The sequence below is a fragment of the Pelodiscus sinensis genome, chromosome 20 (genome assembly GCF_052426305.1).
Source record: "Pelodiscus sinensis isolate ZL-2025 chromosome 20, ASM5242630v1, whole genome shotgun sequence".
Classification (NCBI taxonomy): Eukaryota; Metazoa; Chordata; order Testudines; family Trionychidae; genus Pelodiscus; species Pelodiscus sinensis.
Window position 1 is genome coordinate 554,415 of NC_143071.1, and position 23,326 is coordinate 577,740.

At 47.5% G+C, this 23,326-nt stretch overlaps 1 protein-coding gene and 1 long non-coding RNA gene across 3 annotated transcripts in view; one reads left to right on the forward strand and one right to left on the reverse strand.

Annotated features, from left to right (window-relative positions):
• CCDC57 (coiled-coil domain containing 57) overlaps window positions 1-23,326 on the forward strand; it is a 173,555-nt gene that overhangs the window by 142,213 nt on the left and 8,016 nt on the right. The window contains exon 18 of one of the 2 annotated variants that reach the window (XM_089771854.1): window positions 10,858-11,088. In XM_089771854.1, coding sequence (XP_089627980.1) covers window positions 10,858-11,081 — 224 coding nt within the window. In that variant the 3' untranslated portion in view covers window positions 11,082-11,088. The remainder of the gene's footprint in view (window positions 1-10,857; window positions 11,089-23,326) is intronic. The other variant, XM_089771855.1, reaches the window with a different exon arrangement.
• LOC142819160 (uncharacterized) lies at window positions 14,950-22,744 on the reverse strand. Its single transcript, XR_012896951.2, has 2 exons — window positions 22,326-22,744; window positions 14,950-20,191 (listed from the first exon to the last, which is right to left on the reverse strand). It is a non-coding gene; the product is annotated as an uncharacterized LOC142819160 (long non-coding RNA).

Genomic DNA, 23,326 nt, shown 5'->3' on the forward strand with positions numbered 1-23,326 from the left:
GGAAGAAACCCACTTACATATGCTGGACATCAGACGAGCGCTTGCATTTTACCTTGAAAGAACACGCGTCTTCCAAAAATCACAGCATCTTCTGTTATCCATAGCGGAACGTTCAAAAGGCCAACAGCTCTCCATGCAGCGCCTTTCTAACCTTATTGTATCTTGCATCACGCGATGCTATTCCTTGCGCAATAGAATGTTACCGCACAGACCGAGGGCCCATTCCGCTAGAGCAATGGCGACCTCCACAGCCTTTCTTAAGGGCATACCATTACAAGACATATGCCGTGCAGCAACCTGGTCCTCTACCCTGACCTTCGCCAGGCATTACACCCTTGCGAATATACTGAGAAACGATTCTGCAGTGGCCCAGGCAGTCCTATCCACAGCAATGAGGCCATGAGTTGGAAGCACATCACTAGCACAGGACCACTGATATCCACTCACCATCAATAGAGCACCCATGGGGACACTACTCAACAAAGAAGAGGAAGTTACTCACCTGGTGCCGTAATGTCTGTTCTTCAAGATGTGTGTCCCCGGGGGTGCTCTACGACCCGCCCTCCTCCCTGCTTTGGAGCTAGTGTCTTTATCGCTTTCAGATGCTCCCGGCTTAAGAGGAACTGGCAGAGCCGGACCGCGCTCCACAAAAAGGCACAAATAGCGCGAGGCAGCAAACGCACATGCGCGGTCTGGCGGAGCTACTGCTGGTGAAAAATCTCCAACCTGCAGTGCCGGGACAAGCCCAACACCTTCAGTGGAGCACCCCCGGGGACACACATCTCGAAGAACAGACGTTACTGCACCAGGTGAGTAGCTGCCCCTTCTTTCAGGACTTCTCCTCCCATAAAAAAGATTAAGGTTCCTGTGGGACTCCTCCTTCAGTTTCCCCAATCTGACCTGAGGATACATTGCATTACCTGATGTGGAATCAAACCTGACCCATGAGTTGCTGACTTGTGACAGTTACAAGCCGTCAGTGCAACACCTGACTAAAACAGCCAATACCTCATTCAGATCTTCCCTTTCTTTTTCAAACACACAATTCTCCAAACCAACACTGCAGAATCCTCCCCTTGATATACTGATGCTGGCCAGCCTAATGTTTGTTCGCTATCCAATCTCTTTCTCCTGCACAAGCTCACAGAGATGCTAGGAAAAGGCTAGGCTTAAGGCAGGGATGGGGAACCCTTTTTGGGTCGGGCCTCTGACCCATGGAAAATCAGTCTGCAGCATTTTATGTTGGTTACCATGAAATATTCCTGTCTTGCCTGGGAGCAGTGTTCCTGTAAGCTGTGCACTTGTGTGGCCACTCAGGAGAGATTCAAATGCCATCCAGCTGATAAGCAGAGCACCCACAGCAGGTAGCCAGTGTTTCTACTGGTAGTGCACAGCTGTACATGCCTCGGTGCATATAAAAATTATCTGCATGTGGATAGAAAAGATCAGAGGGAACATTGCCTGGGAGTGTGGTAGTTCAGGCTGATCCAGGAAGGGCTTAAGCCATTTCAGTGTAAGAATACACCAAGGCTGTGTCTACATTGGGTCACTTATTCCGGAAAATCAGCCGCTTTTCCGGAATAAGCTGCGAGCTGTCTACACTGGCCCTTGAATTTCTGGAAAAGCAACGACGCTCTACTGTACAAAATCAGCCACTATTCCGGAAAAGCTACGCTGCTCCCGCTCGGGCATAAGTCCTTATTCCGGAACACTGTTCCGGAAAAGGGCCAGTGCAGACAGCCCAGTAGTCTTTTCCGGAAAAAAGCCCCGATCACGAAAATGACGATTGGAGCTCTTTTCCGGAAAAGCGCGTCTACATTGGCCACAGATGCTTTTCCGGAAAAAGGGCTTTTCCGGAAAAGCAGCCTGCCAATGTAGACGCTCCTTTTCCGGAAAAACTTAAAATGGAATGGTATTCCGTTTTAAGCAGTTCTGGAAATTCATGCCAGTGTAGACACAGCCCAAATGAATAGGGATGGCAAACTGCTTCCCTCGCTATAGAATCCCACAAGGTCATGTCTCTCTTTGGTTCTGTTCTATAAACATGCAGCCCTTAGGTGAACTGGACAGACCCACATGGATTCAAGTTCCTGCAACATATAGATAACACAGCTCTGCCTATCTGTCACCACATTCAACCACACCATTACCACAAAGAGGGCCCAGTGCTTGCACAAGATCAGCGAATGGCTATTGAACTGCTGCTTGAAGCTGAATCTGAGCAAGACAGAGCTGATGCTGGTGGGTGGAAGCATTTTGAAGAGCTTACTGCCATTATGGAGTTGCTTTTGGTTGAAGCTTCACATCCACAATTAGTTAGTTCATAATATAGTACTGCTCCTGGATTCCTCATTGATGCTAAGCTCTCACCTAGCAGCATATGGGTGAAGACTCCATCCTGTCCTGGCAGATAACATGGTCTCAATTATTCATGCCTTTGTCACCTCCCATCTGAAGCTGTGTGTAGACTGCAGGCTTCCTTTCCATGCGAGGAAATGCCAACTAGCACAGAACACTGCAGATCATCTTCTCAACAACACTAGCTACTGCACACATATCACACCTGTCCCCCACTGTCTGGGCTAGCTTCCTGTAGAATACTGAATGGTCTAAATTATTTTCACTAAGACACTCAATGACCAGGGCCCAGAGAATCTAGAAGATTGCCTGAGTACCAAGGCACAGACTATGTCAGCAACTCTGTGACTCTGGCATTATCAAACATCCTCCTCAGTGGTCACTTGAAAATGAGTAGCATGCCTTTCTGTCACCCTCGTATTTGTGGATCCATTGATGGCTGACCAGCCCAATTCTGGAGCCGCAAGTCTTATCGCAGAAGAGGCAAGTGCTGGTGGCTACTGGAGGGACGCAGGGTACTTTTTGCCGCTCTTTTCTCCTCTCCTCGTCTGCACTGCTACGGGACCTCTCAAATTGCAACACCCCCTCATGGATTACCGATCTCCATTGGGGATGGTCCTGGGCAAAGTTCTCCCAAGTGTTGACACTGATGCCGCACTTTTTTCATGTTTGCCTTTCACATGTCCTTAAATCACTTCCTCTGGCCCACAATGCTCCTCCGTCCTTCCTTCAGCTCAGAAAACAGAATCTGTTTTGGGAGGTGCTGATCAGGCATCCAGACCACGTGACCAGTGTAGCGAAGTTGTTGGTAGATGATGATGATAGCTTCAATGCTGGTCATGTTTGACTCTTCCAGGATGCTAGTGTTTGTGTGCCTGTGCTCCCAGGGGATATTTAGGATTCTCCTGAGGCAGTGTTGATGATATTGTTGAAGTACCTTCAAGTGATGCTTATATGTTGTCCAGGTTTCACATGCGTACAGCAGTGCTGGAACAACCACTGCGCGGTACACAAGGAGCTTTGTCTTGGCACTGATGTCCTGGTTCTCAAAGACCCTTCATCTCAGGTGGGCAAAAGCAGAGCTTGCACAGTTCAGGTGTTGACGGATTTCTGTGTCAATGTCGACTTTGGTGGAGAGATGACTTCCAAGGTATGGGAAATGCTCCATGTTTTCCAGCAGTTCTCTGTTGACTTTAATAGATGGTACATGAGATTGTCTCGTCAGCAAGGATTGATGGAGCACCTTGGTCTTTTTGATGTTCGGTGTGAGGCCATGATTCTCGTACGATTCAGCGAAGGCGCTTAAGATGGTCTGAAGAGCTACAGGGGAAAGAGTAGCAACCATATTATCATCTGCATACTGGAGCTCCATGATCGAAGTTGTGGAGGTCTTGCTTTTGGCGTTTAGTCTCCTGAGTGAGAAAAGCTTCCCATTTGTTCTATAGATAGTCTTCACACCATCTGGAAGTTTGCCATCAATGAGTTGGAGGGTCATGGCAATGAAGATGCAGAATAGCGCTGGGGCAATGACACAGCCTTGTTTGACTCCTGTTTTGACCTCAGAGGGGTTGCTTCAGGATACGTTATTACTCAGCAGTGTGGCCGTGATGTTGTTGTGAAGCAGCCTCAGGATGCTGACATTTTTTGGGGCAACCAATCTTTGAGAGGATGGTTCACAAGGCACTACGATTGATTGAATCAAACGCCTCGGTCAGGTCAATGAAACTCATGTATAAGGCTTGATTTTGTTCATGATATTTTTCTTGCAGTTGTCGAGCGGAGAATATTATGTTCACTGTTCCATGGAATAGTTGGAAGCCACAATGGGACTGTGGAAGAATTTCTTCTGAGTGTGGCAGGAGTTGATTGGCAAGGATTTGAGTTAAGATTTTCCCTGCCGTTGCCAGGACAGAGATGCCATGATAATTTCCACAGTCCAGTTTGTCACCCTTTTTGAAGAGACTGATGATCAGTGTGTCTCTGAACTCTCATGGTATCTGTTCCCTATTTCAGATTTTGAGAATCAGGAAATGGAGTTGTTTATGGAGCTCTGTCCTGCCTTCTTTGAAGACTTCGGCAGGGATTCCGTCTAGTCCAGTTGCCTTGTTACTCTTTATCACTTTGATGGCAGCTTGGACCTCATTCAGGGTCAAAAGTATTGCAAGGTCAGTCAAGGGCTTCTGGGACTACGGTAGAGGGGCGGCTTAGGTCTCATAAAAGTGCTTCGTCTGGTGAGAAGCAATGGCTTCATGGTCTTTCAAGAGTTGGGTGCCATCCTTTGATATCAGGGGCCTAATTCCATGGTTTCTTGGTCCTTAAGCAGCAGTGGTGGCATTGAAGAAACCTCTCGTATTGTTGATATCTGAGAGATGCTGGAGCTCTCGTACCTCTCAGTCAACCATTGATTTTTCAGAGTCCTTGTTTTGCATTGGACTTCCGCATTGGCCTTGGCATGCACTTCTCTCTTCGTTGTGCAGTTCATGTCACTTTGCCAGGCCCTGAAGGCTTTCCTTTTTACCTCAATCAGACATTCAGTTTCTACATCATTCTCATCAAACCAGTCCCAATGCTTCCTGGACTGGTAGCCAATGGCTTCTCCACAAGCTCCAATGATGGCATTTTTCAATTGACACCAGTGTTTTTCCATGTCTTCAGGGTGTACTGTCGGCAGCTTTCTTTGGAGTGCTATCTAGAAGTGACTTTGTCTGGTGGGGTCCTTCAAGCCTTGTACATTGATCTTACGTTGGATCAGTTTCTTCTGAGTTATCCATTTGGTGACAATCCTAATCACCATCGTGGATTGGATGAGGCGGTGATCAGTCCAGCAGACATCAGCGCTAGTTATTGCACGTGTGAGATGGACATCACGCCGATCCTGACAGCGGACGATGGAATAATCTATAAGGTGCCATGCTTTGATCGAGGATGTTGCCATGAGGTCTTAAATTTGTTCTTCTGGCGGAAGAGTGTGTTTGTGATGATAAGCTCATGTTCCGTGAATTTCATAAGGAGCACTCCATTGGAGTTGCTATTGCCGACTTCTTTTCCAATGGTGGTCTGCCAGAGGTCCGCATCTCTTCCAACCTTGGCACTGAAATCTCCCAAAAGAATAATCTTGTTTTCTTTGGGGATGTCTTTTGAGACTGTGTCCAGTTGGGTGTAAAACTTCTCCTTCACATCATCTTCAGCGTCTAAAGTCGAAAGCACTCACAATAGTTGCCTGTTGGTTTTTGGCAAGCTTCAAGTGGAGAGTCATGAGATGCTCATTGATGCCAACAGGGACTTCAGATAGGATCATTGTCAGTTCGTTCTTGATGGCAAATCCTACTCCATTAATTTGTTTTTCTTCCTTTAGGGTTCCTTCCCAGAAAAAGGTATACCCTCCACCTTCTTCTCTTAGCTGTCCTCCTTCTGGTCTACGCATTTCTGCAAGGGCAGCTATGTCGATTTTAAATCATTGGAGCTTGCAGGTGATAATTGCCATGCATCTTTCAGGTCATCCACTGTCTGGATTGTCCATTAAAATCTGAATATTCCATGTTCCGAAATTTAACCTTTGATTTTTACTGCATAGAGGTGTACTCACTGGACACGATTATCCAATCAGGGGCTGAGGTGGACTATGTTTAGGACATCTTTTCTAGCCCCCTCCCCATATGGGGTGAACAGAATAGATCCTAAATAGGGCTACTCAGTCATGGATGCAGCTGCCGGACCATTCTACCACTTCAGTCCTCAAAACAGAATGACTGATACACACATCCACCACTTACGTGATGGTCTTTGACTAAAAGCTTCTGGATTTCACAGTTCTGCTCCTATCACCATTCACCAGTGGCTGTAGGGCTTAAGCTTAGGAGAGTAGTGCACATAGGAAAATGCTTGTGCGTTACTTCTTTTAACGTGGGGAACTGTTGTACTGCAGCCACCACACCATCCTTGACAGATCAGTCTCCGGATTGTCACTTTGTCATGATGAGTGGACTTGCATGTTCCAATGAACCTGAGAGCGATGCCATAGGAAGTCTTATACTTCTGGTAGGGTCACCTATGGTGGCAAGGTCAAGGGGGAGGGACTAGACAAAGAACGATCCTAGAAGTCCTCACGACTGTGAAGGCAGATGAAGGCTGCAGTGGACAGGAGATTCCCAATCATTGTGGATTCCATGCCATTGGACCTGGGCCTTCTATCAAATATTCTACACTACAGGTAAAGCTCATCAATGAAGGGCTGCTAGTCTCAGGGCAGTATTGAAGATGTGAGTATACCATGGTTTTATAGAGAAGCAATAAGATGTTCTCTGTCTTATTCTCTATCCCTTTTTAAATGACTCCTAACATTCTATTTGCTTTTTTGACTGCCACTGCACACTGAGTGGATGTTTGCAGAGAACTATCCACAGTGACTCCAGTATCTCTCTCTTGAATAGCTGTAGCTAAATTAGTCCCCATCATATTGTATGTATAGTTGGGATTATTTTTTCCAATGTGCATTACTTTGTATTTATCAACATTAAATTTCATTTGCCATTTTGTTGTCCAGTCACTTAGTTTGGTGAAAGCGGCGAGGAGTCCTGTGGCACCTTATAGACTAACTGAAGTATTGGAGCATGAGCTTTCGTGGGCAAAGACCCACTTCGTCAGATGCATGAAGTGGGTCTTTGCCCACGAAAGCTTATGCTCCAACACTTCAGTTAGTCTATAAGGTGCCACAGGACTCCTCGCCACTTTTGCAGATTCAGACTAACATAACTACCCCTCTGATACTTAACACTTAGGGTACGTCTACACTACATTAATTCGAACTAACTTCGTTCGAATTAGTTAATTCGAACTAAGCTAATTCGAACTAATGGATCCAGACTAAAAAACTAGTTCGAATTAGCGTTTTGCTAATTCGAACTAGCATGTCTACATTAAGTGGACCTTGAACCAGGCTTAAGGATGGCCGGAAGCAGTGCCGGCAGGGCATCAGAGGAGGACTTAGAGCGTGAAGATGCTGTCTCAGGCTAGCCGAGGGCTGTGCTTAAAGGGTCCCGACCCCCACCCCAGACAGACAGTTCTCAGGGGTGCCCCACTTGCAAAGCAGTCCTGGCTTGGATTGCCCGGACTACCTACACTGGGCACATCACAGAACTCGGTCATCAGACTGGCTGCACTTGCCACAGGCTGCCATCTGGGGAGAGGGGGCAATTGGTGTCCTGCAGGAGAGCTTCCACCCCCAGAAGCCCGCAGAGCCAGCCCAGTCCTCCCCATCGGGGGCGCGTACCCCATTCCTCCCTCACCTCCTTCCACTTACCCTTCCCTAGCCCCTCTTCTTGATGTACAAAATAAAGGACAATTGTGTTAAAAAATGGAGTCTGTCTTTATTGAACAAAACTGGGGGAGACTGGGAAAAGGAGGTGGGAGAGGGGAAGAGAGAGGCTGGGAGAGGGGAGGGCAACTACAATGATGAGGGGTTGGGAACAGGTCCCATATGAAGAGAGGCTAAAGAGACTGGGACTTTTCAGCTTAGAAAAGAGGAGACGGAGGGAGGACAGGATAGAGGTCTCAAAAAGCAGGAGTTGTGTGGAGAGGGTGCATACAGAAAAGTTCTTCATTAGTTCCCATAAAGAAGGACTAGAGGACACCAAAGGAAAGGAATGGGTAGCAGGCTTCAAACTAGTAACAGAAAGTTGTTCTTCACAAAGCAGAGTCAACCTGTGGAGGTTGTGAAGGCTAGAACTAGAACAGAGTTTAAAGGGACGTGAGATCAAGTCATGGAGGTTGGGTCCATGGAGTGCTATTAGCCAGGGGGTAGGAGTGGTGTCCCTGCCCAAGGGTTGTGGAAGGCTGGAGAGGGATGGCACGAGACAAATGGCTTGGTCACTGTTTTCGGTCCATCCCCTCCAGGGTCCCTAGGGTTGGCCGCTGTCGGCAGACAGGCTACTGGGCTAGATGGACCTTTGGTCTGACCCAGTACGGCCATTGTAAGCTCAGGGCTCAGGGTTGGGGGTCTCAGTGGACCACCTTGATTTTCATTCACACCTGCTCCTGGGTGGCCAGGCTGGCAGCTCTCCTGCCCTAGACGGCCACTTTCCTGTGCCTAGTGCGGAGGTCGTGGACGAGGTCCACAATGTCCGCACTAGCCCAGGCGGGTGCCTGCCTCTTGCGGTCCCGGGCCAGCTCCTGGGAGCCACCAGCCTGGTCCTGGGAAGAGGGGAAGGGCTGGGGGGCATCGGGTGGGTGGCTCGAGCCGTGCCAGGTGCAGGGTCTGCGGGCTGGGTGCTGGCAGGCTTGCACCTGGCATGGGCACAGTAGCCAGCCCGTGCCCCTTTAATGGGTCCGGAGCCAGGAGGGGGGCAGATGAGTTTCCCTGGTGTTGTCCAGAGTGGCCACCAGGGAAAGCTGGGGAGGGCTACACACCCCTTAATTCGAACTAGTAAGTTCGAACTAGGCTTAGTCCTCGTAGAATGAGGTTTACCTAGTTCGAACTAAGCGCTCCGTTAGTTTGAATTAAATTCGAACTAACGGAGCGCTAGTGTAGCGCCTATGAAAGTTAGTTCGAACTAATATCCGTTAGTTCGAACTAACTTTGTAGTGTAGACATACCCTTAGTTTGATGAGATCTTTTTTGAAGCTCTTCACAGTCTGCTTTGGTCTTAACTATCTTGAGCAGTTTGGTACCATCTGCACATTTTGCCACTTCACTGTTTACCCCTTTCTCTAGATCTTATATAAATAAATTGAATAGGATTGGTCCCAGGACAGACCCTTGGAGGACCCCACTAGTTACCCCTCTCCACTCGGAAAACTTACCATTTATTCCTACCTTTTGTTTCCTGTCTTTTAACCAGTTATCAATCCATGAAGGGACCTTCCCTCTTATCCAATGACAACTTACTTTACTTAAGAGCCTTTGATGAGGGACTTTGTCAAAGGCTTTCTGGAAATTTAAGTATACTGTATCCACTGGATCCCCCTTGTCCACATGTTTGTTGACCCCCTCAAAGAACTCTAGTAGATGAGTAAGGCATGGTTTCCCTTTACAGAAACCATGCTGACTTTACCTCAACAAATTATGTTTATCTATGTGTTTAACAATTTTATTCTTTACTATAGTTTCAACTAATTTGCCCAGGACTGACATTAGACTTACTGGTCTGTAATTGCCAGGATCACCTCTAGAGCCCTTTTTAAATATTAGGTTTATTTTAGTCTACTATGACCCTGAAAAACAGACACCTCTTGGTGCAGTAATTTTTAAAGAGGCTCACAAAATTGTACCCTCCCTCTCATCAAAAAACTACATGCGGCATGGGGTTCGAACTGCCGGCATTTAAAAATGGCGCTGGCCGGCTTTATGCAAATGAAGCCCAGGAAATTCAAATCCCGGGCTTCATTTGCAAGTGCGGTATGCCTACATTAACCTCCTAGTTTGAATTAGGAGGGTAGTGTAGACATACCCTTAGATTTGAGTTTGACGTTGAACAAATTAACAGACATGCTCTTTGACCCCTTGGGATCTTTCTCCTTGTACTATCTTTTGCTGAGGAATCATTTCTGCTGGTGGTGTCCTCCTCAGAGTTCCAGATCAATTCTGGAATATTGGTCAATATCGATATTGGTCAATTCCATCTTTTCCCACAATGTTAACCAGTATTTAGGTCTCAAATCCAATCGCTAACCGCAGTTGTTGAGGCTCCTAAATTATCAGTTAACATCAATGTATGTGCTGTCCCCAAAAACCTAGAATAGGGCTACTCAATTTTGGAAATCCTGGGGGCCACAATGATTCTCACAGCACCTGCTGAGGGCTGCACTTAAATTGGTGACATGCAAATGTATATGCAAATAGCTTTTCACACTGATGGGCATGAATACAAAGATTAAGCCTTAAGCCGTGATGCCAGCCCCAAACATGGCCATTGTAAGCCAGTCAGCACCTCTCAGGCTAAGTCACCAGCACTTCTCCCAGTGCTCCTGGCACATCCTTCCTGGGGGCTAGAAATGCTGACACTCTGTACGCATCTGTTTCAGCCAGCCCGTCTGCTTGCATCTTTCAGTGCTCACCCTGCCTGGGAGATGCCTCGCTGTTGTGGAACGTGTTCTCACTGGAGGCCATGTTCAAAGGCTCCTACCCACAGGGCCATTTGTTGAGCAGCCCTGACCTAGAGCCATTCTGGAAGTGAGGTGGCACATCCCAGATATCAAACCAGTGACTCTTGCACATGTACCAAATTGACTCCCTTCTGTTACACAGCCCAGAATTAAATAGGGTTAGAACAGGGTTAGAGGTGTTAAGGGGGGCTCAATGGACATTTACATGCCCCCTACCTGTGACTACTGCTCAAAGTTGGTTATGTGGCCAGGTCTGTGATGCCCTCAGTCTCTATGCAGGAAATCCATTCTGAGAACAGAAAGTACTGACAGTAAGTAACTCCATTTTCCTCAGCTCTTCAGTCTTACTTATATCTGCAAATGAAAGAACACCTACATTCTCTCCTTCTCTTTGTGCAGTAGAGTGCAAAGCTACCCACGGAACCAGGAAGTTTGAAGAGTCACAGCAGAATATTAAAACTGGGGATCAAGAAAGAGCATCAGCTGCTGACTTGACAGTCAAAGGAACCAAGTTTGAAGTTCAACCAAAGTTAATAGCCAACAAATCATCGCTCTCACACCTGAAAAAGTCAAAAATCTCCCACCAGATGCAAAAAATCCGGAACTACAATGTTAAAGACTGATGTCTTGGTCAGTAAGTTTTGCTCTGTGCAAGCTCTGAGTACTGTAGTGGGCTGTCCCTGCCCCACTGAGCTTACAGTCTATAGACCAGATAGCCACCGACTAGGGAAGAGCTAGAACACACCAGTAGAATGAAGAATGGGATGGCAGCCAGTGGTGTTAGTTCCCCAGTTTATTTTTTATTGTTTATTTGCTCGCTCGCCTATTTGGGGTGGGTTTACTTAGGAGGGGATACGCTAAGTGGGGAAAAGGAAAGGGAAGTGAGGGGAGCTAGGCAGGGGAGATGAGAGTAAGAGAGGCAGGTGTGAGATGAAGCTCAGGTGAAGAGGCTGTTGGAGAGAGCAGGGAGAAGGGTGAATGGCCAACCAGCACATGGCTTAAGTACAAGCAGAAGTGTAGACAGTTCGCCGAATGCCCAGATATCTTTCTTTTGGCATCTTCTGCCTGTTGACTTCTCTCAGCCCATCTCCTGCAGGGCACAGGGAAGGGGCGAGGCACCACTTGGGTACTTAGTGCCTCCAAGGTGGGGTGTCTCCTCTACACAGTTCTGGGTCCATGAAGGTGCAAGGGCACGTGTGGGGAAAATGCAGTCCAGGGACTGGATGCAGCCTGCCAAAGATTTTTCCTTCAGCCTGGCATGATCCTCCGAGCCTCTAAAAGTCCCACAGTGCAGCAGGATGCTCAAACAGGCTGCCTGCCTGCTGCACTCCCAGAAGCGGCCAGTTGCCACAAACATGTTTCTCTGTGTCCCTTGGGGAGAGGGCAGCTGTGGGTCTCCCCGAGCTGCCCCCATCTCAAGCACCAGCCTTACTGCTCCCATTGGCCAGCCAATGAGAGCTGCAGGGGCAGTGCTTGCAGGCACGGGCAGTATGTGGAGATCCACCCCCTCCCTACTTCCCAAGAAGTGCACAGAGACTCATTTGCCTTTCAGTGGCCACCATGGCAGGAAGGCAGCCTGCCTACCAGAATGCCTCACTGTGCTGCCAACTGGGAGTGCCTCCCAGCCAGCACCAGAACCTGCACCTCACACCCCCTTCCACACCTCAACTCCCTGCCCCAGGTCAGAATCATTTCCTGGACCCAAACTACCTCCCAGGTCCTGGATCTGCTCCTACACCCCTACTCCAGGTCAGAACCCCTTCCGGCACCCAACTCCCTCCCAGATTCTGCACCCCAGTCTCCTGCCCAGAACTCCCTCTTGTGCCCACACTTTGTCCCAGATCCCATGCTCCCTGCACTAATATAATTGAAAATTGCGGCCCTCAACCACTTACCAAAAATCTTGGAGTGACACACACCTCCCTGAAAATTATTACCCACCCTTGCATTAGGGGTGGGGTAGCTCCAGCTGGACCTTGTTTTAGGTGTTTGATGTTTATTAAATACCAGTTCATCCACCTGTTTCCTGGAGGTTACTATAAAGTCCCAGCTGTTAAAGATTTGAACTCTTGTATCTGTAGGTAGACCTTGCAGGTTTTAGCAAAATTTTGTTGAGAAACACTGGAGTGGATTAGACAGGGGAAAGTGTATCTCTGTGAGCTGCCTTAGCTGCTCTCTTCCTATGCTTACTAACTCATTTTGCCACGCTAGCAATCTGTTATCTGCAGCTGCTTAATATTTACTTTAGAGCAGGAATATAATCAGATTGGGCCTGATTCTGCTCTGCCTTGTACCTCCTGTAGTCACAAATGTTGTGCAAATTGGGTGTGAAGTGCTACAAAGATAGAATTCTCCACTCTGCTCATGGTTTTGCTTACAAGTTTCCAAACTGAGAATCAGGCTCATTAATAATACTTAGAATCCTTTATTGAATGAACAGAAAGCTTTATAGAAATAACTACGCCTTGCACCACTTTTCCAACTAAACTGCAGGTAAAATGTGAAATATGTGAATTGCAATTTGACCACTGTAATTAGTAATGTACTTGTGACATTTTAATGATCATTCGTTCTCAGGATCTGTGTTGTTTCATTTTGAAAATGGCAAGACAGCGTCTACCACAGTACTGCAGGAAGCTGGGGTACTGGTTTGCTGCTATGCCCTGACTCTCCAAACACTCATTCAGGTACTTAACTTTACTGCTGTGAGTGGTCCCATTGAAAAGAGGAGGAGCACTTGTGGAAGTAAAATTACGAATGTGTGTTTGCTAGTTAAGAGCTTAAGACAGAAGACAAATTCACTGAATACACTACTTCTGGTAGCACATGAGTGCTCCTTGAAGACCTTCTGTCTCTCGACTACCCTGTTCAGTTTGAGATCTGACTGGAACGCAGTACTAAGCTGTAAAGCTTGGATGTAAGCAGTGCAAGAATAATTTGAAAAAAAAAACACAACTGTTCAATGTTCTGTTCAAAATGGTTTGCTTTAACAGATAGGTAATACAAATAATAAATTGCAGTAATAGGTTGCATGTTAGTGGTTGTTATTTCATTGCACTTTTACTGTGTCAGTACTGGATCTGAGGTGCCCTCTGCATGCTCTCTCAAGTTCTTTTACTTGAAGGCACCGTCATCAGATTAAATACTCTTTACATTGTTTCTTCATGGATCAGAACATGAGGCATTCCCCCTCACCCATAGCCTGCTGTGCCTGAAGCTCTAAGCAGTTGTTTCCAACAAGCAGAGGAATTATGGCCTGATCATAGGCTGTGTCTAGACTACATGCCTCTGTCGTCAGAGGCATGTAGATTAGACACATAGGCAAAGGCAAATGAAGCCGCGATTTAAATGATCGCGGCTTCATTTAAATTTACATGGCTGCCGTGCTGAGCCGACAAACAGCTGATCAGCTGTTTGTCCGCTCAGCGCGCTAGTCTGGATGCTCCCCTGCCGACATCAAAGCCCTTTGTCGGCAGCCCTGTTATTCCTCGTGGGATGAGGTTTACCGGAGCTGCCAACAAAGGGCTTTGATGTCGGCAGGGGAGCGTCCAGACTAGCGTGCTGAGCGGACAAACAGCTGATCAGCTGTTTGTCAGCTCAACGCAGCAGCCATGTAAATTTAAATGAAGCCGCGATCATTTAAATTGCGGCTTCATTTGCCTTTGCCAAAACAACAAATCTACATGGCTCCGTCGACGGAGCCATGTAGCTTAGATGTACCCATAGTTACAGCCAACTGGCGATATGAATTTGTCTCAGTTCAAAAGTTTTGAAATAATTAATGAATTTACAGCAGCAATGGTTTCAGTTTGAACATGCAGATTCAGAGCAGCTCAGTCTGGTGTGGTTCTGCATCCTGCTGAGACGTACACAGCTGAAGCACTAATGTGGTGATGTTCCCCTTAATGGGGAAAGCCACACTTCCATTTGGTGAATTGTTATAACAACATCATTACATATTGCTGACCCTCAGAAAATGCATTTCCTACAAACCTGATGTGTATCTTCTGTGCTCTGGGTGTTAGCTCATGGGCTACAGATTTCAAAAGTGGCTTTGGATTTTCAAATTTATCAACTGGCTCAAATTTATCAACTGGCACAATCTTGCCAGAAAGGCATGATTTGTTCATTCAGCTTCCCAGAACAACTTCTCCTTTAGCAAACCGTCGATGATGGCAAAAGATATTTTTGGTTGATCCTTTCATTCCAGTTTCTTCCTTTGAAGGTAAAAAACAGAATTGTATTTTATTGCAGATAGCATGAGCTGAGTATAACTCTTAAATTGGTGTTGATCCAGTAGAAATGGTACAAGAACAAACATAAAAGTGGTATGTACAACAGTATGTAAATAACTTGTGCATGATGTATCACTTGCACCCCATCATATAAGCCCCCCGTCTTCTAAAGAGGTGTTTCTAAAAACAGCTTTGAAAATTCCTTGTTTCACATATTTAGTAAGCAATTATCATTATTCCAGTTTTTCTTTCCAAAAAAAAAAAAAAAAAAAAACCACACGCTTCAACCGTTTTCAAAATAACCAGCAGATGAAGAGAAGATTGATAAGACTGATAAAGTGACATGGTGGATGCTACTAGCCTATAGAACAGAAAGAAAATGCTACAGAAAAGGATGGAAAAAACAAATCCAGGTGAGTACAGGGGAATGGAAAAGGCAGAAGAAAAGCAAAGGTAAGTATTTGCTTGTTACTAGCAAAGTACACAGCACCAGTACTTGTACAGATGAGGATAAAGGTCCGGCCACAGTAGTTCATATTTGTGCTGTGAATACATGGGACCTTCCCTGCTTAAATTTCCCTCCACTGATACCTTGGTATATTTTCACCTGTGCTAACAATGATAGGAGACTTCAAAGAAAAAAGTGTTGTGTAGACAAGGCCTAAACACCTGATCCTGTGGTGTTGAACATGCTGTACTTCTGTTGAGAACAATGGAAAAGGAGGACACTCAACATCTTGCAAGACTGGAACCTAATGAGACGAGAAATAAATTATAAGGAGAGAGAAAGGAAGTGTCAACTCTACACACAGCTGGATTAAAGAAGAGCAGCACTGTGATGCATGTTCCAGACTCAGCCACAGCATTGAATTCCATAGGTTGGTTCCTTAGTCACCTGATCCCACAGAAAAAGATAGGAAAGGATAAGGCTCTGGTTCGCAGGGCCAAGTCAAACTGAGGATACTCCTTAGACCTGTCCAATCCTAAGGTCAGCAGAACTGATCTGATTAATCTCTATGCAAATCTCAGTTAACAGTTCCAAGAGCACTATCAGATCCTAAGGCAGCTCTGACACTGACAGCAGTTTCTTCAGCAACCCCTGTTACTGTGGTAGTGGAAGTTCACCATGGAGATCTGCAGTCTGGTTGTGTACTAAAACAATGAGACTTCCTAGCTAAAGGCAAGACGAGGAAAGCTCATGCAAAATACCTCTCTCAGATCTCTGCTCCCAGGAAACAGCAAGCGATCAGAAGTGTTGTCTCATTTTTCAGTGGATATTTCCTTACTGCTCCCTAAATCAACTCTAGGGTTCCCTAATATGTCACATTTTCATATCTTACACATAGTAGGTCTTATGGTTTCTCCAGTTGTGTTGGATCCAGTCAGAAAAACTGAATTGGATTAAGCTGGAGTTCCTTTCAAGATTTCACTCTCAGAACACAGAGGGTTCTTCCAGAGATGGACCTCATACCCTGTTTTACCCTCCTGGCTATAAAATGGTGCCAAAAGGTGCATACTGGCAAGTTTCACCATGGTCTGTATAGACTTAAAAATCATCTCTGAACTTCCGGGAGACTCCCTGGCATCGCTGGTGGATAAATCCCTTTCTCCTAAAGCGTTAAGGAAAAGTTTGTTCATCAGATCCAAGGTATTTGGGTCCAGCCACTGCTCCTGGCTTTAAAGATCCGTCTCTGTCCATAGTTCCTGACATCCTGTGAGAAGGAGAGGCTATGGCTCAGATGGAACTGGAGCCTGAAGCTGAAACTGATTCTTTGAAAGGTGAAAATGTTTGAATGCTGCTTCTTCCTCTCCTTCCGAGAACACTTTACAATACAACAAGCCTTTGAACAGGATGGCTATGGGCATGGCTTTGAAATTCCTGTCTAACTCTGGAAGAAACCACCCATCTAGTATTCAATGTTTTGGATGCTACATCAAAGAACTCAGGTTTCACATTAGGTTCCAAAACATTCTGTCTTAGGAAAGAGACCTTGGAGTCATCATGGATAGTTCTCTTAAAACGCCCATGCAGTGTGTAGCAGCAGTCAAAAAAGCAAACAGGATGTTAGGAATCATTAAAAAAGGGATACAGAATAAGATGGAGAATGTCTTATTGCCCTTATATAAATCCATGGTACGCTCACATCTTGAATACTGCATACAGATGTGGTCTCCTCATCTCAAAAAACATATACTGGCATTAGAAAAGGTTCAGAGAAGAGCAACTAAAATGATTAGGGGTTTGGAACAGGTCGCATATGAGGAGAGATTAAAGAGACTGGGACTTTTCAGCTTGGAAAAGAGGAGACTAAGCGGGGATATGAGAGAGGTCTATAAAATTATGACTGGTGTGGAGAGGGCGGATAAAGAAAAGTTATTTATTAGTTCCCATAATAGAAGAACTAGAGGACACCAAATGAAATTAATGGGTAGCAGGTTTAAAACTAATAAAAGGAAGTACTTCTTCACACAGCGCATAGTCAGTCTGTGGAGCTCCTTGCCTGAGGAGGCTGTGAAGGCTAGAACTATAACAGGGTTTAAAAGAGAACTAGATACATTCATGGAGGTTAAGTCCATTAATGGCTATTAGCCAGTATGGGTAAGGAATGGTGTCCCTAGCCTCTGTGTGTCAGAGAGTGGAGATGGATGGTAGGAGAGAGATCACTTGATCATCACCTGTTTGATTCACTCCCTCTGGTACACCTGGCATTGGCCACTGTCGGCAGACAGGGTACTAGGCTGGATGGTCCTTTGGTCTGACCCAGTGTGGCCGTTCTTATGTTCTAACACCCTCCTCCCTACACATGGAAATCCATAATGTCTCCATTCCAGAGAATATAGAAGATAGTTACCTGCCTCCACCAACCCTCTTCACCCTTCCCTCGTCAGGGACTCCTTGCATGAAAGTGTGTCAAGATCTAAGATTTAGTCCCTATTAATGACAGAGCTTTAGGAAAGCTGAGTGCCTTCTCCAGTAAATTCCATTTCTTCATGTTGATACTGAATCTTATCTTCCTGGCCTACCCTAGACTAGTTTGCAGCTTTCTATTTAAAGGATGCCTATTTCCATATTTTTATAAGATCAAGTTATGGCAAGTAGTTCTGTTTTGTGTAGGGCAGCAGCATTTCCAGTACAAGGTACTATCTTCTGATCTGTCTGCTCATCCACGAAGTCTGGGCATTTCAAGGACATTTGTCACACGTTCTCTCAGAGCTAGGACTCTTGACCAGCATAAAAAGTCCTTGTTGCATGTGGCACAGAGAAGCTCCTTCAGAGGAGCAGTTCTTGATGCTTAAGCAAGCAGGGCTTTCCTGGCTTGAGAGATGCTTCAGTCTCCCACAGACACACCTCAGCAACACTGTTCTCAAAGAGTAATGTTTTCTCTAACGCTCATAGGCTTAGTGGCCTCCGCCACTTAAGCCATTCCATAAGCTTGACTCAGAATGCAAACACTACAGCTTTGGCTCCTGATGGATACACAATTCTGCTTTCTTTGACATGGAGGACTGAAAGTGCAAATGTTCTGCACGGGCTGTTGTTCTCCCCTCCAGCTCCATCAGTGATAATTACAGATGCATACAAAAGGAAGCACATCTAAGCACTCTAATGCTTCAAGATTACTGCAGCTCTCAAGAGATGAGACCATATATAAATATTTTGGAACAGAGTGATTCACATAGCTCCTCAAGTCCTTTCTTTCTCAGATTCATGGAAGAGTTGTAGAGTCCAAAGCGCTGCAGTGAGGCTGCCCAGTGGTGCTGGCAGCATGGGGGAAGCCAGCCGGGAGGTCAGGGCTCAGAAATGATCTACCCTGGTCTGACAAAATCCCTCATCCTGGACCAGTCAGATCCCAAAGTTTCTGGACCAGGGAGATCCAAGCTGTAGCAAGCTCTTAGATATAACAGAGATCTATGAGTCTGCGTCTTGGTGATCTGTACATACCTGTACAAGATATGCAAAATTTATAATATCACCACAGGGTTAGGTGGGACTGCAAAGATTATCTAGTTTAACCCCTGCCAAGGTGCAGGATTTGCATCTAAACCAGGAGACTAAACAAGGTGGCTCCAGCATCCTTTTGAAAGCCTCCAGTGAAGGCTCCCTAGGTTTGGGAGGTTCCTGGGTCTTACAGGTATGAAGTTTTTTCTGAGATTTAACCTAAATTTGCTCTGCTGTAATTTGAACCTATTTTTTTATTTATTTAAATGTTTTTACCCCGCCTCTCTATTTAAAATATTCGAGGAGGCTTACAGATTTTTTAAACTAAATACAAATACATATAAAAATTTAAAATACAAGACCCCAGAGGGATATAAAACCTGCTAAAAATATCGAGAAAAGGAACTTACACATATAGGCTACGTCTACACTGGCCCCTTTTCCGAAAGGGGCATGCTAATTTTCAACTTCAGAATAGGGAAATCCGTGGGGGATTTAAATATCCCCCGCGGGATTTAAATAAAGATGTCCGCCGCTTAAAAGTAGGAATAAGAGATCCTCCGGAATAAGGCTTTATTCCAGGGGATCGGGCCAGTCTAGACGCTTTTTTCCGGCTTTTCCCCAAGCCGGAAAAAAGCGGCGGACATCTTTATTTAAATCCCGCGGGGGATATTTAAATCCCCCGCGGATTTCCCTATTCTGAAGTTGAAAATTAGCATGCCCCTTTCGGAAAAGGGGCCAGTGTAGACGTAGCCATAGACTCAAACACCAATAAAAACACGAGTAAAAAGGGTGGTTTAGCCTGACGCCAAAATAGTGCTAGCATTGGTGCCATGCGACTATCCTGAGGAAGAGAATTCCACAGCCTGGGAGCAAAAGCTGAGAAGGCCCTGTTCTGCGATGATGTCAATCTTGTCTCCATAAGTGGGGGAACACTGACCTCAATCCCTGGGCCGGTTCATATGGGAGAAGACGGTCCTTCAGATACCCCGGACCCAACCCATTTAGGGCTTTATAGGTCATAAGCAAAACCTTAAATTGTGCCCAGAAATATACCAGAAGCCAGTGCAGCAGCCAGAGCACTGGCATAATGTGCTCTGTATAACGGATATCAGTCAAAACTCGAGCAGCCGCATTCTGGACCAGTTGGAGTTTCCAAAGGCTCTTTAGAGGCAGCCTCACATGAAGCGCAATACAGTACAGTAATTCAGTTGGGATGTAACAAGAGCATGGATCACTGTGGTCAAGTCACGCTTGTTCAGGAAGGGTCACAGCTGGTGGATCAGACGAAATTGCCCAAAAGCACTCCTGGCCACTGAAGAAATCTGGTCCTCAAATTTTAAAAAAAGGTCCAGGAGGACTCCCAATCTGCGTACTTGTTTTTTCAGGGGGAGAGTAACCCCATCTAGAACAGGTACCACGCCACATTCCCAAACAGATGGTCTCCTGATCCACTGGACCTCAGTCACATCTGGATACAACTTCAGCTTGTTTGACTTCATCCAAACCATCACCACCTCCAGACCCCGGTTTAGATCAGTCACCACCGTACCTGGTTCTGTGGTCACAGGGAAAGAGAGTTGGATGTCATCTGCATATTGATCACATCTTCCTCCAAAACTCCTACCGGCTTCATTTAGATGTTAAACAGTACAGGGGACAAGATGGAACCTTGCGGGACCCCATAGCACAATCGCCACGGGGTCAAATAGCAGCCTCCTAGCTCCACTTTCTGAAAGCGTCCCGACAGGTAGGACCGGAACCACTGCAGAACAGCACCTGCAATACCCAACTTCACCAGGGATTCCAGAAGGATACCATGGTTGATGGTATCAAAAGCCGCTGAGACGTCCAAGAGAATCAACAGACCCTGTCTATCTCCCGGTGTAGGTCATCTACAAGAGCGACCAAGGCGGTTTCAGTTCCAAAACCAGCCAGCGGGCACGCAAGGATTAAATGAAGATTCCTTACTTGTAAGTGGAATTCTTTGAGCTGGGCTCTGCATACTCACATTTCCCTTGTGTGCTTCTCTCCATAGGAGTCTTCCTAAAATCTTGTTGTAAGGAGCTAGTGCCACTGCTGCCTCTGATCCTTCCACTAAGTCCCCTTTTGTATTCTCAGTACTGCCAACTTGTTAGTTTATTTTAGCAAATGATGGGATTTGGGCTGGGGTGGAAGTCTGTCTCATGATGATAAGCTCCAGCTCTCCAGCAAGCTTGATCCCTATCTGAGGGGGGAAACCCCCTTTGCCTGGGGGGCAAAGCAGCCAGTAACTGTTGAGGAGCTATGACGGCAGGGACCCGGGAGAACGAATGTAGAGATTGGAGGAATGGGATTGAGTTGGAGGCTGTGGCAGGATTGGAGGAAGGGAATGTGCTCACATGGGTGATGAGGGCTAATGCAGCTCACCCGATTAAATGAACCTGGGAGCGGGAGGCAACTATCACATGGCCACCAGGGGAAGGGGGGGGCGGGGATTCAAGAATTAAGACCCGACTGTGGGACCTGCTGTGATTGTTGGTGGCTTGAGGTGGTTTTTCTGTTACACCTGCAGGATGCTCAAGAAGTGGGGGCTGGAGCCTGTGAGCACCCTGCTAGGAGACGGGACTCCTCTGCTGCACCGGACGGACCGAGAGTCCGGCCAGGCCCAGCGCCGAGGAGCCTGTCCCAGGTAGCAGGGCTCTCTGGCTGCAGCTCGCTGGGAGCGGCCTGGCCCTGCAGCCCCAGGCGCTCTGCTGAGGGCTAGGAGGAGCCTTTCGCCCTGTGCCCGGGGCGCCCCGCTCCTGCTTTGAACTGGAGTAACCCCGCGCGCGCACTCGGCCGAGGTGAATGACCTGGAATAAGCCGCAATTCACAGGCGCGTCTTGCATCACCAGCGGCGCCGCTTCCCACAGGCCGCCCCCTCCCAGCCAGCGCATCACCCTATCGGCGGCGCCGCCCCCGCGCACAGGGCAGGCGGGGAGACCCCCCCCCCCCGGGGGCGGGCTCCGCAGGGAGCAGCCTGAGTCTGGCCGCGCCGCGCTAGTGCAACCCCCGGCCCTGGAGCGGCCATACCCGGGGGGGGGGGCACCGAGACCTGCACCCACACGGGCTGCTCAGCCCCCGGGGAACTGAGCGGGGGGGCGCTGTGCCAGCCGGAGGGGCCTAAGGAGGAGGCCTAGGCCGGGGGGGTGCCCGGGGGGAGCGGGCTTGCGCCCCCCGGCGGGAGGCGGCTGCGGGCAGGGGCTGGCATCGCCCCAGCGCCGGCCGGCTCGGCAGCCCAGCCCCGGCTCTCATTGGCCTGCGCAGGGAGCGGAGCTGTCAGCCCATGTGGCGTGGCCGCCGGAGCGGGCGGCGGCTTAAATAGCGCCGGGAGCCCGCGGGAGGCAGGACAGAGCACGGAGCAGGGTCGGAGCCGCAGCAGCCGCAGCCAGCCCGAGCCGACCCCGCCAGGTACCAGCCCGGGGGGAGAGCGGGTGGGGGTCTCGGTGCATCGCTGGAGCCGCCCCGCGGGCTCTCGGCAGCTCCTCGTGGGGCCGGCTCCATCTTGCGCCGCTGCCGCATGGGGAGGCCAGGCCGGGCCGGGCCGCGCAGATAACGCGTCTGGCTCCTGCCCGAACATCCCGGGGCCAGGGGCGGGTGCAGGCGAGGCCGGTGCAGGCTGCGGCCTCGTGAGCAAACAGTCTCCCCTGGGCCCCCGCTCGTTGACTTACTGGCCGAGCCCGCGGAGCAGCGCTTTCTCCTTCGCATTTTCTTACGCGAATGCAGCTTAATGCTGCGTAAGGAGGGTGGCGACCCCCAGGCCGTGAAGTGAAAGGAAGAGCGGAGGTGCTTTGGCTTGAGAAGCGAAGCTTGCTCCGGAGCTTTGCTTTTTGGAGCTGTTCATCAGAGGTGGGGGAGGGAGGAGATGGAGGTTAAGCTCTTGCTGCATTGTGCATGTTCTGCATCCAGCCATTTTGATATCCGGCAGCAAAGACAGTTACACGCAGTAAAGCCAATTTCACAAGCAGATCCAGAGGGAAGAACCTTGTTTCTTGTTCTCCTTAGCCCTCCCATCCTCCAGTAATTATCCGTATGCATGCATGTAAAGACATGAAGAACAATAAATACAAAACCTTGATTAAAACCTACTCTCTTGAACTCCCTTTGACAACAAGATACAAGCACTTAAACATTTTTCTGCATTTGGTTACTGGAACTGAAATCTTTAATTTCTTGTCAGCCAGCCAATGTCACCAGAGAAATTTACTCAGTAGTTAGATCTGTTTTTCCTCTCCATTTTGGCTTTCATGTGGTCTGAAACTGTAGTTGTCTGCCCCCACCTAATGGAGTCTTACATCCATCCTCTTTATCCATTCATCCCCTCCATCCTGTTGTACCTGCCTCAGTATCCTGGCCATTAGCACTTGATGCATAAGTACTGATGTAATTTAGCTATTTAAAACTAGGTGCATGCACTGGGATTGCAGGCATGGATAATATTAACATAAAATCTGGAAGAAGTACTCCTCTAAATAGTCAATCTTTGGGCTTTTTCTTTGTGTTTTTAAAAGTACCAGAGGCAGGAGTTACAGAAGCTTCAACGCCAAAAAATTCAGGGACTCCTAGATGACCCACACTAACATCTGATGTTTGAGATCCTATAAGAGGCAAAAGGCCTTTAAAACTCAGCCCATTTGTTAAGTCAGCCATAGCTATTCACAGATATGTTGGT